Source organism: Phaenicophaeus curvirostris, chromosome 3, assembly GCF_032191515.1.
Source record: "Phaenicophaeus curvirostris isolate KB17595 chromosome 3, BPBGC_Pcur_1.0, whole genome shotgun sequence".
Classification (NCBI taxonomy): domain Eukaryota; kingdom Metazoa; phylum Chordata; class Aves; order Cuculiformes; family Cuculidae; genus Phaenicophaeus; species Phaenicophaeus curvirostris.
In genome coordinates this window covers 30902306-30917129 of record NC_091394.1, presented here as the reverse complement: position 1 = coordinate 30917129, position 14824 = coordinate 30902306, and the positions used below count along the sequence as shown (strand labels likewise).

General features: G+C 36.6%; 1 protein-coding gene across 3 annotated transcripts in view; it reads right to left on the bottom strand.

Annotated features, from left to right (window-relative positions):
• GMDS (GDP-mannose 4,6-dehydratase) overlaps positions 1-14824 on the bottom strand; it is a 421560-nt gene that overhangs the window by 214412 nt on the left and 192324 nt on the right. For all 3 annotated transcript variants that reach the window (XM_069853596.1, XM_069853597.1, XM_069853598.1), the window contains one exon: positions 8317-8444. In XM_069853596.1, the coding sequence (XP_069709697.1) occupies positions 8317-8444 (128 nt within the window). The remainder of the gene's footprint in view (positions 1-8316; positions 8445-14824) is intronic.

Below are 14824 nucleotides of genomic sequence, written 5' to 3'. Positions count from 1 at the left end.
ACCCATTTGCAGATCAAGAAATAATAATGCACAACTTGCCCTAGAAGTATCAGCTTCTATAAATGTACAAGGCTTATTCTTGAAAGCAAAGTTAGAGAGCAAGAATATTTTCATAACAGTGCCTGTTCTTTTAACAGAAGAACAACACAAATGTAAGTAATATCGGTGCAATGAGAAGTTGGCTCAACACCTAACATTCCTATGGACCCAGTAGTTCAGGCAATGGTTCACAGCAGAGAGTCCTAGCTGGAGGTCATGGTTCTTTAAGGTTTCAAATGATTGTGCTGCGTTTCTCATGCTATTGGACAAGAGAGGCAAGTCTAGGCAGAATGTGCCTAAACTTCATTCAACTCCTAAAAAAAGCCCCTAATCATTTTTCTGTGCAGATAGGTCACTTTTTATGTAAATAATCAGGGATGCCAAAATTCGGTCTCCTCAAATCCAGTATGAGAGATCCTTCAATCTCACTGTACAAGAGACAATGTAGAAAGCAGATACTTGGACCTACTCACTTAAGGAACACCATCAAAATCCTTATTTCACTTGAAGCGATGAAATGGCCACCAAGGCTGCAAGCATCAGGAGTTGCCCTGTGCACCAGCAGGGAGTGCAAGGAGGGGCAGTTGCTGCCCCCCCTGCACCAGTCAGCCTCAGCCTGCACATAGAAAGAAGTTCTGGGGAGAGTTTGAGGGAACTTCCACCTGTTATGCATAGCCTTGATGTAAGCTGCAGGCTTGAGATGATGTCAAGGATCCACTGTTTATTTAATTCTCCTCTTCCATGGCTGCATGCAAATCCATCCCAGTCACATTGCTGAGCTGACCGGGAATGGAGGATAAAAAAACACCAACATTGCTCACCAGCCTTGCAAACATAATATTCCTCATACTTCTGAGGAAACAAACAATTGCTATTTTTGCAGAAGTCATATGGATTCTGAGAGGAAGAAAGAGGAATCAAGCACATGACAGCAAATAAGCTTTCTTCACATACTTAACCTGGTCACCAAGTCAACTGTCCCCAGGGAAAGCTTAATGTCAACCAAGGAAAGCCAACTGGAAAGTTCAGCTGCTCTGTCTATGGACCATTAATGTTGGTTGTTAGGTCAAGGCTTCATGTAAAGCCACCTAAAGCTAAAATTCGAGTATTTCTGCTAAAACTAAAAGTGATATATTAAGTGCACCCTGTGGGTTTGGAGAACTTTTCTTGCTCAAACAAACATAAAACCCATATATTTCTTTTCTGTACCCAGATTAGGAAAGAACAGTCACTCTGGTGATAACCAGCCTTCTTAATAACACCCAGAATATTAACAGCTGGAGTACAATAAAAGTGAGCCCTGACATTTTAATTTATCCTCTGAAATATTTCTTCCTTCAGTGGAATGAACTGGAATTGTTGGAGGGCTAAGAACTTTGGTTCTGGGAATGCACTGCCCATGATATTTTACTGGCTTCATTTCAAATGAAAACAATTACTATATAGTGAGGATGTTACCACACAGACATAACAACATCATTAACTATTTTTGACTTCCAGTGTAAATTGAACCATTATGGGGTTTTATAAATGTCCTCATTAAATTTTAATGATCAGTTTTAAGGGATTTTTTTCCCCTTATTAAAATTAAAACCAACTATGCTCTACAGCTTTCTGAGAATGTGGTTCATTACTCAGATTCAAATAAATCTTTAAATCGTAGATTAGTTAATAAAGAGAAACTATCTGGGTTATTACAGGTGGGGCTAGTAGCAGTACCTGTTATTAATGTTGCCTAACATTTACCAATAAAGGCGCTTTCTGTTCTTTAAAATGTTGCCAAGTACCACGTGACTGAATAAAAAATTTGAATTCAATGGTAGACACACCTGGTTGGTTTGTGTTATTTTCTCCTCCCCCCCAGTCATGATAGGAAAAAGAGCAAAGAAAGGAAGGAAAAAAGTCAACTGAAGTGATTCAGCTGATTAGAGAATACATTTATTTTGTATTGACTCCCCCATAAATCTTAATTTTTTCCCATGAACTCAGGGTTTGTTTCCTTTTTGTACAGTAAGTATTTGAAATTTTGCATGCAGAGGGCTAGCGAATGTTTACAAGAACTTTTCCATTGAATTTGCCCCCAAATTGCTCAATTCATAAACTTCATGTGGACTAAAATGGAAAAAAATAATAATCATGGTTTACATTCACTCAAGAGAGACCTGTGAGACCTTTGCTGTTAAATTTTGTAAAGATTCACTTTATAGTGAACATGCTCCATCCCATGATGGGGCAGTGGTTTCCCTCCAGGCACAGCTACAGCCTTGACCAGGCAGTTTGGTGCACTTGCTCCCTGGGCCCCTCGTGAGATTCATCTCTTTCCAACGATCTCACCTGAAGTTGTCCAAGGTTAAAACCATTCCAACACCGACTGGAGGGTGGAACAGACCTTTTTTTTAAAAAAAGCCTGGTTTGTTTTCACCTTGGTGCTATGTTGCCTCCTGCTAATGGGTAAACATCGTCCTGCAGCATGCACTGCCATGGACTGCGATGATGGTGTATATGTAGTGCATTATGTAGTCTCTCTCTTGGCATCTGTACATTTTCTTCTGATCCTATCAAATGTATAGCTCCTAAACATGGACCCTGTCATAATTTTAATTGTTTTTGCACACTTTGCCAGACAGTAGAAAAAAATTGTAGGAACACTGCATGCATTTAAAGTTACTTCTGAAAAGTGCCTTAATTTGGTATTCTACAAGAAGAATATGCTGCAAAAGCAGGATTTGTCTGGAGGACTCTTGTAGTTGTGTTATTTGAAGAGATACTGCATTCCAGCTACAATGGCATAAGAGGTCAGTCTCAGAAATATGACAACAATACATAATTTATCAATCTGGAAACCTTATACTTGAAAGAAGCCTTAGTCTAACCTTTCCATCACTCCAATTGAATTGTAAGACCACCACTGTAACAAGACCACTTAGAAAACCACCAGGGTGGCCTTGATAATAATACACATATCATTGCTGAGGCACAGGAAACTAAACCAGATGGTTTTGCTGAGGAAAGCGCTTTTTTGGCTTTGTAAAGCCTAAAAACACTAATAGGTCAAACACAAAAATGGTGAAAAAGAAAGCTAAAGGAAAATTTATGTAAATAAGCAAGAAATCTTTTTACAATTATGTTTCTTTCATGTAAAAAATGGCTGCAAAAAAATAAAAGAAGAGAAAAAGATGCTGTAGTTCTGAAAGGAAAAAGTCTAACAGCAAAACTTACAGTAGGTATTGCTGCTGGAAATCGATACCATATGATGTGCGTTAGACAGAACACGTACATATTGTAATTAAAACCCTTTTCTTTCTTAATTTTTGTGTTTTAAACATGGAAACCATTCACGTCTATTGTACTAAGTTACTTTCTTGTTCAATCTCTTTCTAGCAATCACATAAAACTTAAAAAGAAAATAGCACAAACATGCACCTCTTTAAAATACATGAAATTGAAAATAATTTCCACAAAATCATCCATGCACAAACAGAAACAAATATCCATTCACATACATACACACATATCCAGGTAGGTGGGAGTGTGTGCACACACACATGCATAAAGCATGTTTGCATTTTCTCATTTATGCTGTAGTTATTTGAATCACACTGTTTACAGACTTTTCAAAAACTATGGAAGACTTGGTTTTGTTTTTCTTTAACACTGACATGATCTACGTGAGAGAAATTAACATGATAGTGTTTTAACTCTGATGGGAACTGCAACTATTTCTAATAGTCAAGAAGTCTAATCTAAACTACATGCTCTGAAATAAATGTATTATAAGCTCTTTTGTTGTGCAGCATTATTTACCAAATTGTAAACTTTCACTTGGCATCAAAGAGGAAAACTTTTACAATTACAATTATTCTAAAACATGCTCTCTCTTCATAAGTTAATGTTTGCCCATTTTTTCAAAATCTGAATGAAAACATTTGAAAATTACACCTATATTTTGCTGACATAAAATCATACTTTAACTGAAAGAAAAATATTTAAATATCAATTTTTTTCTCTGCTTGCATGGGACAATGGAGAAGAAATGAAAATGGAGGAAAGCTTCACTATTGCTTATTATTTGTGACAGTTAATTTTAGTACTGCTCAGAAATAGCCCTGGAGAAAATGTTCAAAGTCTTCAGTCCAACTCCCAAGCTTTTAACTAAAATCAGAGTTAAAAGAGTGATTTCCAAGCCAGAAGTCAATTGGGACCACAACAACTTACTGAGCCCAGGGAGCTTGACGGAGCCTCCCTGAACAGCAATAAAGAGAGAGAAATGACAACGGGGTTTCACAGGATCCTGTTTTGATTCTGCATGACACATATGCTGGGGAGACACCTGTTTCGTGGCCAGTATGCTGCCTACTACCTCATACGATGACTTGAACTCTTGTAGGGTGGAACACTTCGGCTGAGGTGCAATATGCACAAATAATCTACTAAATTCATGGCACCATGAATTGACTCTGGTGATCCACTTATCTATGTATTTTCCCTATAGACACAACCAGAGGGAAGACATACCTCTCTACTTCTTCTTGGACCTGCTGTTCCAGCATGCGTGTCACAAAGAAGTGAGTCTATTGCCAATGCCAGTGGGTCAGTGGCGGATGAACTTCACAAAGTGATTTGGCATCTTTCATTTGAGACCAGTTATCTGCGCTATGGCCACTTACATTGGCTGTACCGTATCCTGGGCACATCATACCCCCACATGTCCAAAGGAAATGAGGAAAGCAAAGAATAATTTGCTATTGGTGAGTGTGTACTACTTTTGGGAAGATGTTGCTTTCTCAAAAACCATTTCAGCATGAGGCTTAGTTCTACACCTTATCAAAAGGACAACAGATTTTTAAACTATTAGAAAGCAACTAAGATGGAAGACAGTACAATAACTTACTCTATTACTTATTTATAAGCTGTTCTTTTTTGCTTTGATTTTTTCCTACATTATGTAAGTATACATTAACGGAAACAGACTGCCATACATTTAGAATATCAAATAGTCCCTGATTTCTCCATTAATTTAGGCACACGCTTAATTTCAAGCATTTGACTAGACCTGTAATTAATAGAATTAGAGCCAACTGTGACCCAGTTATGAGTCCTCTGTAATGAAATACTGTTGCATTTCTGTGGAACACAAAAGAAAATATTTCTGACCTGTACAAATACTTAAAGCACAAACTATGAAAAATGTTACCTTTGACTTGTTTTTTTACTTTTGTAAGATATATATTGATAGGCTTCTCCACAAAATTCATCACTGCAGTAATTCTGCTATCTGAACAATACTGAGGTGTGGGCACTGCAATTGCAGAAGACAAACTGAGCATCAGCAGGTGAAAAAGAGGAAACCGAAGGAAAGGAAGAAAAAGCCTCAGCTGCTGAAGACTAATGGAAGCTTGCTCTTCTCCCAGAGCCACTTTACAACATGACTATGTTCTGTGTGTTGCCTTTCCATTTACATCTTCACAAATAAATGTGTCTGTTATGTCCCCAAGAACAACAGTTTAAGGTGTGAGTTGCAGATATACCTTCACAACTTCATTTGCAGTATTTAGCATGTTGGAAATTAAAAAAACAACCAAGTAGTGCTAGATTGATGGGAATTGTTTTAGTGGTCCAAGGTAAATGTTTCTGAGAATTTACAGTTATTTGAAATAAAACTCTTGGGTGAGTGACTGAGGAAATTTGTATGATGCCTTGTGTTTTATAAATGGCACAGAAATGAGCCAGACTGTTAAGGTTTGCTATTTTACTAATATTTGAAAATACCTAGCAGATAGTTTACTAGAACTTTCTGCAATAAATACAAGGTATAAGTTACCCTTAAGAAACAAAACAGCACACAGAAGATTCATATATCAATAGTGCTGATATATTGGTTTTCCTTTTGCAGCTCTGTGGCATTGATTGTCAGCTCTAATACCATCCCATGAGACTTGTGATAGATCACAGAAGAGGAAAAATGGAGAAAGGAGAATAATAGGCAGCAGCAATTTCTTTAAAATGTTGAGTTACTATTACAATTTTAGGATAAAACTAATACCCCCCCCCTCAAACTGTTTTGGCTTTTACTTATTTATATTTTGTTCTGTCCAAATACTTTCTTTCCAGTGAGTTAAACTTCCCAGTTTTCTTTTTTTTTTTTTTTTCAAAAATCACAGTGGCATTAAGATAAATGCATGTGATCAAAACTCAGAGAGTCCTGACTTCTGCTTTGTAATGACCAGACATTCTTTACTCCAATACATACAGGATATGATCTCTCCAAAAAGTCAATGGGATTTTGGTCATCAGCTATCATGAGTTCAAGAATTGACCCACAACGTTTTATAAAACAAAAAGGAATGCACTTATGGGGTTTTCTTATTATACCTAATAAGGAAACAAGGAGAAAGAAAACACAGAACATGGTCTAGTCTACACGCACATGTGTTACTTGTATTACTGTCAAAGGGATTTAAAAGTACATATGGAGAGGATAGGATATATACCTATGTGTTCAGCCATATGCTTAAGGAAGATCCCCAAATGCTTGTAAATATGATCATGCTTTCTAACATACTATGAATTTATTTGAACAATGTTAAATCTCTAAGCCCTACTTTCCAGTCCATTAAAGTCTCAAATAATTGTTTATTTCCAGCTGAAAGTTACTCCCTTTTTTAGCCAATAGAAGGTTGCATGTAACCACATTTCCACAATAATCAGGGAATAAGAGAATTCATAATAACTCTCACATTATCTGAAGAGGAGAAAAATAATCAAGATGTGGAATTCTTTCCAGAAGATTTTGGGACAGGCCCAAAACGTGTAGCTGAAAGGCCTGGAATGCTACTTACACAACAAATGTGCTTGTGCTGTAGAACTTGGACAACTGCATTCCTTCTGGAAGCCAAGTTGCAAGGTAGTTATCCTTCTGGATAGCTTGTTTTCATTTCCTTTTGGTTTTTAAAGCTTTGAACACTGGACAATTGTCTGACTCTCTAGGCACAAGAGGGTTACTCTGGATTTCCTTTATGGAAGAAGACATCAGAATTCATCCCACGATTTATCTGGTGCAAGTTGTCTTGGAATGAGACAGTCAAAGTATTTATGGAATATCCAATGCCTGTTACCAAATTATGCTCGTTATGTTCACACAACTGCTCATTTTATTTGGCTTACCTTTTACTTCCTTTCAGTTGAGACTTGGCAACTGACTTTCTGAGCACTCTTCACTATAGTTTTAGCCATTAAAAAGATGATTGGGATCATTTATTGGATTAACTGCTTCATCGAATGTTGCAACCACAAATGTAAAACAATAGTCATGGAGGCATAGTCATGACATTCACGGTGCCCTTACCACCTTACACACAAATGCAGTGCAGAAGCAAAATCCAACTTTATTTATAGCCAACTGCCAAAAATCACCTTCTTTGCTTACTTGATGTAGCCCTTTTGATGCCAAAGTGATATGGCTATTTGCTTTTTTTCATATCATCCGGAACAAAATTTCATATTATGTTACCACGATTTTGTTTTCTTGCTGTTTCTTTTTGATCATAAGCAAGATTTGTGACCTCAACTTTTATTTTACCTTTTAAATCTCAACATACAATAAAGGCTCCAAATCAGACTTTTTCTTACTGGAAGACTTCTTACTTAATAATACAGGAAAACAAAAAACCCAATCATCATCTTCTTAAACTACATCAATGAATAGTGAAGCCAAATCCGGTTTCCCAGCAAGGAATTATAAAAGACAGAAATAGTCCAATGACCACAGGAAATCTTTAAGCACCAAAATGGCGAAAAATTCTCCTGGGGAAAGACAATATTTCCTACATGGTCATTCACTTCTCCTTGTAATACAATACAGGGGTACAGTTTGTTTGCTTAAGTAGATGCATAGAATAAAATTAGAAACAAATCCTGGCTACAAAAGCATTACAAACAATGGATGCAGGCATCTGTGTTGCAATACCTGCCATCATAACTATGTTGTGATGCTTCTTTCTAATATATAATCAGCTAGAACTTTGATCATTAATATTAATATAAACATAATTCTTGCCTCATCATAATAAAGGACACTAATCTTTAATTTTTATGTTCACACCTTTGTTACACTGCTCTGTTATTAAGTTCCCTAGTCTGCAATCAAGAGCAAGACAAAGTTAACAGTTCTCAATAGGCAAAAACTTCTCTCTGTGGATCATCACTTGGAGTTATCGCAATAAGAATTATCCCCACCACCAAGATTACTCAGAAAAAGGCATGCGGCCCACAGTTTACCTCAACGTAATCCCTGGCATGTCCCCAGTCTCGCTTAGCATCCAGATTGCCCAGGCTGAAACAATCCAGCTGTCCAAGATGAATCTTTGCTACCGATCGGCTAATTTTTCGAGTAACAAAGTTAGCCCCTGGGATAGAAATAAAAATAAGTATCAGCATAGTCACAGTGGCAGATAGCTGGGCATAAGAAACACCTTGTATACCTCAGCACATGCTACTTTCAGTCTTCATTCAGTCCCCTCATACCACCTAGAACCATGCCACCTTTTATCGGTTGAGTAAGCTAAGAAGCTTCCAGTGCAAGTGTCACATCAGCTGCACCTTCACAGCAAACATCTTTCTTTGTGGGATTTCTTAAGCATTCCTAATTTGCTGCCTCAGTATTCAGTCCAGGCATAAAGCCAAAGAAAATAATTTGGAATGTCAGTTCTTAAACACAAAATGTAAAAGGTTACATAAAGAAGACAGACATCTTAGACCACCCTCAAGTTTTTTGTTGCCATTTATTTTTTCTTTTTTAATTTTTATTTTTAAGGAATGCATGTATCTAAATAAATCAGTTTATTAACACAAAAAGAGATTATTCAAATACTACATACTTTCCAAAGGACTGTAATGGTTAAATGAATTTTACTTTCCTGGGATTCTTTGTTCTCCAAGTTCAGTGAGATCATGAAATTGTGATTTCAGCTTTATCAGTTGAAGGCTGTACATTATTTTATCATATTTTTGCATTTTGTTCACTGTATTGTTTGGGGAAACTTGTGTTGCTGCTCCCTGTAGAGTTGCTTTAAATAATATTTGTTTCTACGTATTTTCATGTCTTGATTTCTAGATAATAATGTCTGTGTTTCTAAAATGTTGTGATCTCCTCAAAAGCAGAGGGATTTGAATTTAGACTGCAAGTTCAGGCTAAACAAACCCAATGGCATTTGCACACTAATGGGCCACAAAAATTAAAATTACATGCCTTTTTAATAGATTAAGATAAAATGATTGAGTGGTGACAGATGATACCCCATCCAAATGGAAAGCAGGAATGACTGCACTTGTAAAATGCTCTTAGCAAATTTCAGGTCCTAAGTAAAGCAGCTATATATGTAGCATTTTTCATTATGGAGGTATGAATCTCACTATTTTCTGTTTCCAGGCAAACAAATGAGGAACTCCTGCAAAATTACCAAATCATGTGTAGTTCATACTACTAACTATTCTTGCAAAGTACAGTACCTTTTTGTGTCATTTGACTTTACCAAAAGTTAAAAATAAGACTGCACCTGTAAAAACCATATGGAATGAAGCAATTAAATTAATCAGACCTTACCACAGGATTAAGATAGTATTTCAATTTTCTGTCAACTGCTGAACTAACTGGCATTCCAGTTATTAGCCATTTAGAATATATAATCAGTTTGTGCATGTTTTTTAAAGGATGAAATTAATGCAGATTTCCATATTCCCTGAAAAAGTGTTTGTCTATAAAAGAAGCCTACAAAATAGTGTGATTTGCAAAATTTCAGAAATAAAATATACCAGGGGGTGTCTTTTTTATATCAGTATTCCTCAAAATTTGGACAAATTAATCCAACTGCAGGATGAAAGTCCAAGCCCTTCTTCCCGTCTGCACACTACATATTCAACAGGAGAAATATGATTATCCCAAATATAAACCAGGACAAATCACAGGATCTATTGCAGTTTCTGAAAGCAAAGTACCGTGGTTCCCCTGTTCCTGACTGGATTGGCTTGGCTTGCAGTGGGAGTGGAGTTCTGGCTAAACAGAAACCAGTGACAGAGTCTCTTTGACTTACTCAGATTGGCACTTCTCCAAAGAGCGTTTCAGTTTTTTACATTATAAAGTGTTTTGAGATATCACACAGATTATTAATTAATTAAAAATAGATTCAAACTATAACACAAACTTATTAAGATTAGCTCTGAAACTTCTCAAACTTCTAGACTGAAATAATTTCAGTTAGCCTTATTATTCAGAAAATAATGAAAAGTTATTATTCAGTTAAAGGAGAAGCATTTTTTTCAGGATAAAGTCTATGACTTTACGTTCAGACTGCAACTGAGCAATAAGCCAGACTGGTTGCTTTCAACAACACATTCCCATCTGCAGTAAAAGCAGTGAGAGTTCTAGTCATCACCTGCATTAAAGCAAATTTTACTGTCAACATACACGACCAATGAACATCGGCTTCCATTTTGGATCAACTAGTTCTTCAATATAAAAAAAAAAGTGGATTAGGTTGTGCATATGACAGAGAGAAAAATCTCACGCTATCAACTAAACTTGAAATGCATAAAAGATACTGTACAAGAAAAAGTAGATTTGTCTAGCAGAACACAGCAAATACTGCTGTCTTCTTGCAGAATCACTGATAACTGAAGAGAAACTATCTTCTAAGACCTTCTCCAAGTGCAATTAGAATACACCTCAAAAGGCTGAAATGAAGAATTAAAGAGCACAACAGTGAAAATGAAAACCTTTATGTTCCAGAAATAGCCCAGTAAGGGTTCCACAAAATAATACCAACCCTCTTCTTGGAAATGCCTCAGATTAAAACCGTGGAAGAAAGCTTTGCTACTGTTCATTCTGAGAAATATGATTAGAACTCTTTTTCATGCAACCAAGGGCTGAATGGCACATTTCAGAAGTGTTTAAATGATATGGTTCATAAGTAATGTTTAAATACCAATTCTCTTCAAACACAGTATCTTAAAATATCCCATTACACTATATGTTTGATTCCATGCCATTAAACACACATTGTAACTGGAATTTAAGCTGATGCCCACTGGAGTCATACAAAATACTTAAGGTTATGTCAGCATTTCCATCATAAAGCCCCGTCCTAGGGGTTTGGAATTGGGCTATAAAATCTTGCTTTGGCCTGAAACTTGGCAGACGTAATGTCTCTTTCCTCAGGAATGATTCTATCTAAAAGGTCTATGTGGAGTGCTACAGATATCTTTATATAACTGAATACAAAGAACCTTTTGAGATGCAGAAATGGTTAGCTTCCTTCTTCCTCAGGAGGTATTGAGGACTTACTAATGTTGAACCTACAAGAGTGTTTTCCTTCACAGAATGGTTAATTAGTGCCAGCAAGAGTATCAATAGAGCTAGTAGTATGTTAGCCACTTCACCTTTTACGTTGATTTTCATCGGATCAAGATGATGTAGCAACTAAAATGCCACCAGCTATCACAGGTGTATAAGGCCTACTTTATTCTGCTGCTAACATTACTAAATCACGTGGAAATGTGTTTGTAGCAACAAACTAGCTTAGTTTGATGGGGAAGAGAGATGTCCAAGTTCTGGATTTGTCTCCTGCATTTGTAGTGCTTCCTCAGTTCAGAGAGGTTTTGTAAAACACACATCACTGCTCACATCTAGTACAAATGAATGTGGAGTGTTCAAAACTTTATTGTACGTGACATATTGTGACTTATATGAACACTTTTTCAAAATGCGTGAGGGCAGCATTGTTTTGGGAGTTCAATAGCCTACAGTAAACAAGGGAAGAGCCAATCTTGCTTCCATGGTAGGGCCAAGCACGCTCGTCTAAGCACCTTGCATAGTTATCTATGCAGCAAATACATCCACACCATCATAGGCCACATTATGCTCTGGTTTGTGTTACTACTGACAGCACTGGAATCGCTGTACTACACCAGCAGAGATCTGACCAGAAGTTGCAAAGGATGCTTTGGTGTGTCTGCACATTTCAGCAGTTCCAAATGGCCTTGGTTGAGCGGTGTCTGACAAGTTTTTCTATTTTAAAAGAGGTCTTAAACATGAGTTTTCATGATATTAACAGCTCTTTCAGGAACCCAGGGCATTAGCTTAGATTTGTTTTCAAAATCCAAGCCCTCCCTCTGAGATCATTTGCATTCCAAAAGGAAACATAAGGTCTGATTTCCAAACCTGCTTTATCCTAGATACATTTTACGGAAGTCATCAAGGAGATCTGATCTGTAAAACACACAACTTGTCAGCAAACCACTAAAGGAATGGTAACTACAATAAAAAGAAATAGCAGAGGTTTCATGCAATAGCTTCAACTCTTCAGCACAGGCCTGTCACCTGCTGCTGCCACCTGGCTCAGAGTGGAAAACAGCTTGTGCAGCTCATCCCTCCAAGAAGGATACTGCTTACACCTGCAAAGATGCAGTTCTGAAAGCTGGACGCATCTTTCATTGACACATATTTAAAACTATAGCTGTAGGAAGCATGGTCTCAATGTGCCTACAGTTCTAAGAAGGGTGCTGTGAGATAAGAAAAAAACTGGGTCTTTGCATCAGTATCCCATTCCTTTCAACAGCACTGGGGTTTCACCCTTTGTGTGTTATCAGGAAACTGGTTGTTTGAAGCAGCTGTTTTTCCTCTAGAATCTCTGGTTTATAAGAGGCAGCCAAATGGATGAAGAAGCTTTAAGAGCTGCCATTATAGTAACTAACTCTTTCCAAGGACCCTCATTTACCAAGCTCTCAAGGCTATAGACAAAAATCAACAGATGACAAAATTGTGGTCTGCAGAAGACCGCTACCCTGTATAACACTTGTTTCATTGCATAAGAAAATCCATCATTAATCCTAGCCGTATCTCAGGACAACAGTCAATCTGATAGCATTTAGTAGCAATATTTATCTATCAGGTGAGATGCAGTCCTAGCACAGACTATCATGCTGCTATAACATCTTTTTATTCATTTGGCATAAAATGTGATTAAAAGGTTTCTGTCTCTAAAGATGCTGGCACAAGAAAAAGGGTGTTGTTTGTTTTTTTTTCTCCAAATTTCCACAGTTCTGGTATAAATTCTAGTGGAAGCCTAACATGTTAAAACACATTGTGTACCTAGTGCTTCTATTAACCTAAAGGAACGTATTTCTTTTAACATATATATGTTGTGAATGATATATTTAATGAGATCATTAACATGTTTTGATTGCCTGAAAATCCACACTGCCTCATAATTTCCATTCTATGAGAAGCTTTTCCATTTTTTTAACAAGCAAAAATGAAAAAACAAAGCAACACCCATTTTTTCTAAGAAGTCCACAGTCTCCTTTAGTTTATACTGATAAAAATCAATAACAATTACTCTGAAGTCAATGAAGTTATGTGTGTAAACCAGATGAAAAATCAAGTTACCAATCTTTAAATTAACCTTCCATATTTGGCATTTAAATGGAATTTTCAACTGTACCTTGATTGAAACAACTGATATAGTACTGCATTTTGGTATAACTAATAAAGCAGCTACTTAGGATATGTTAAACTCTTAGGCATTTTAATTGTGTATCCACTCTCAGTTTAAAATAACAAATTGTGTTTCTCACAACAATTATACAAAGTAGAAATATCACTGTTTAGAAACAAAGGAAAAATCACTGTTAAAAGTGCTATTTTCCTTCCCAGTTCTTCATAATACCCAAATAATAAATGCAAATTTTACACAGCAAGTACAGTTATGCTTGGATGAGCTTGCCAGAAAGTCCACAATTAGATTTTTGCAAAATGAAATATACATGAAATAAGGGTGATATGATTCATAAGCAACTCATTGTAAAGTAATGCACTGCATGGGAAACATCTTCCTGACTTGAGCAATAAATCATTGCCTTTCCTGAAACATGAGACACAGTGCTTTAATCTTTATATTTTAATCCTGTATAGTGTAGCTAGAAATACTTTGCTTCATTATAATATTCCTAATCTCTTGCTCTGTCCTTTAAAATTGTAATAGTACTTTATGATAGTGGGTTTCTCAGATTCTTAATACGTTTGCAATGTTTTTCAAACATTTTCAGTTTGCATACCCCTCAGCTATTTTCCAATGGACACGTGAGATCTCTGAACAGGAAAAATAAAGGTACTGATAATATGCGTGTTTCAATATGTTATTCTTCATCAGGGCCCTGGGAAATAATCACATAACAATAAAATCCACAGATCACAGATTGAAAACAACGGTCCAATAACACAAGGACATAATTGTCCCTCCTTATCAAGTGATGCTCATTTGATACTTTAAAATATGTGATTTCAATAAAATGAAGTGCTACTAATTCCTTTAAATATTGCTGACAAATACATTAACCAGCATTTCAACTGAATTATTTCCTTTTATAATGTATTGACATACATTTTGAACTTTCCAATGTCACAAGTAAAATATGCTATGTCTGCTTGGCCTCATTTTCCATTTGCACTGCACTTTTCAACAGAATTCCTTGGATAATGGAAAACACACTACTAATTGTATTTGGAAAATGAAGACATTGAGGCAGAAGGGCAAAGGAGTACAGAGATAGGAAACAACAGAAGCAGGAAGACAGCACACCCGAGGGGGTTGATGCTCGGGGGTTGATGCTTTTCAATCCAAGAGCACCTCTGCCACCTACATCCACTTGTACACTGAGAACATTTGGACAGCTGAGGACAACAGGAGATCATATGAACTTGGCATGGAGAGAACAAAATCTAATGATTTTC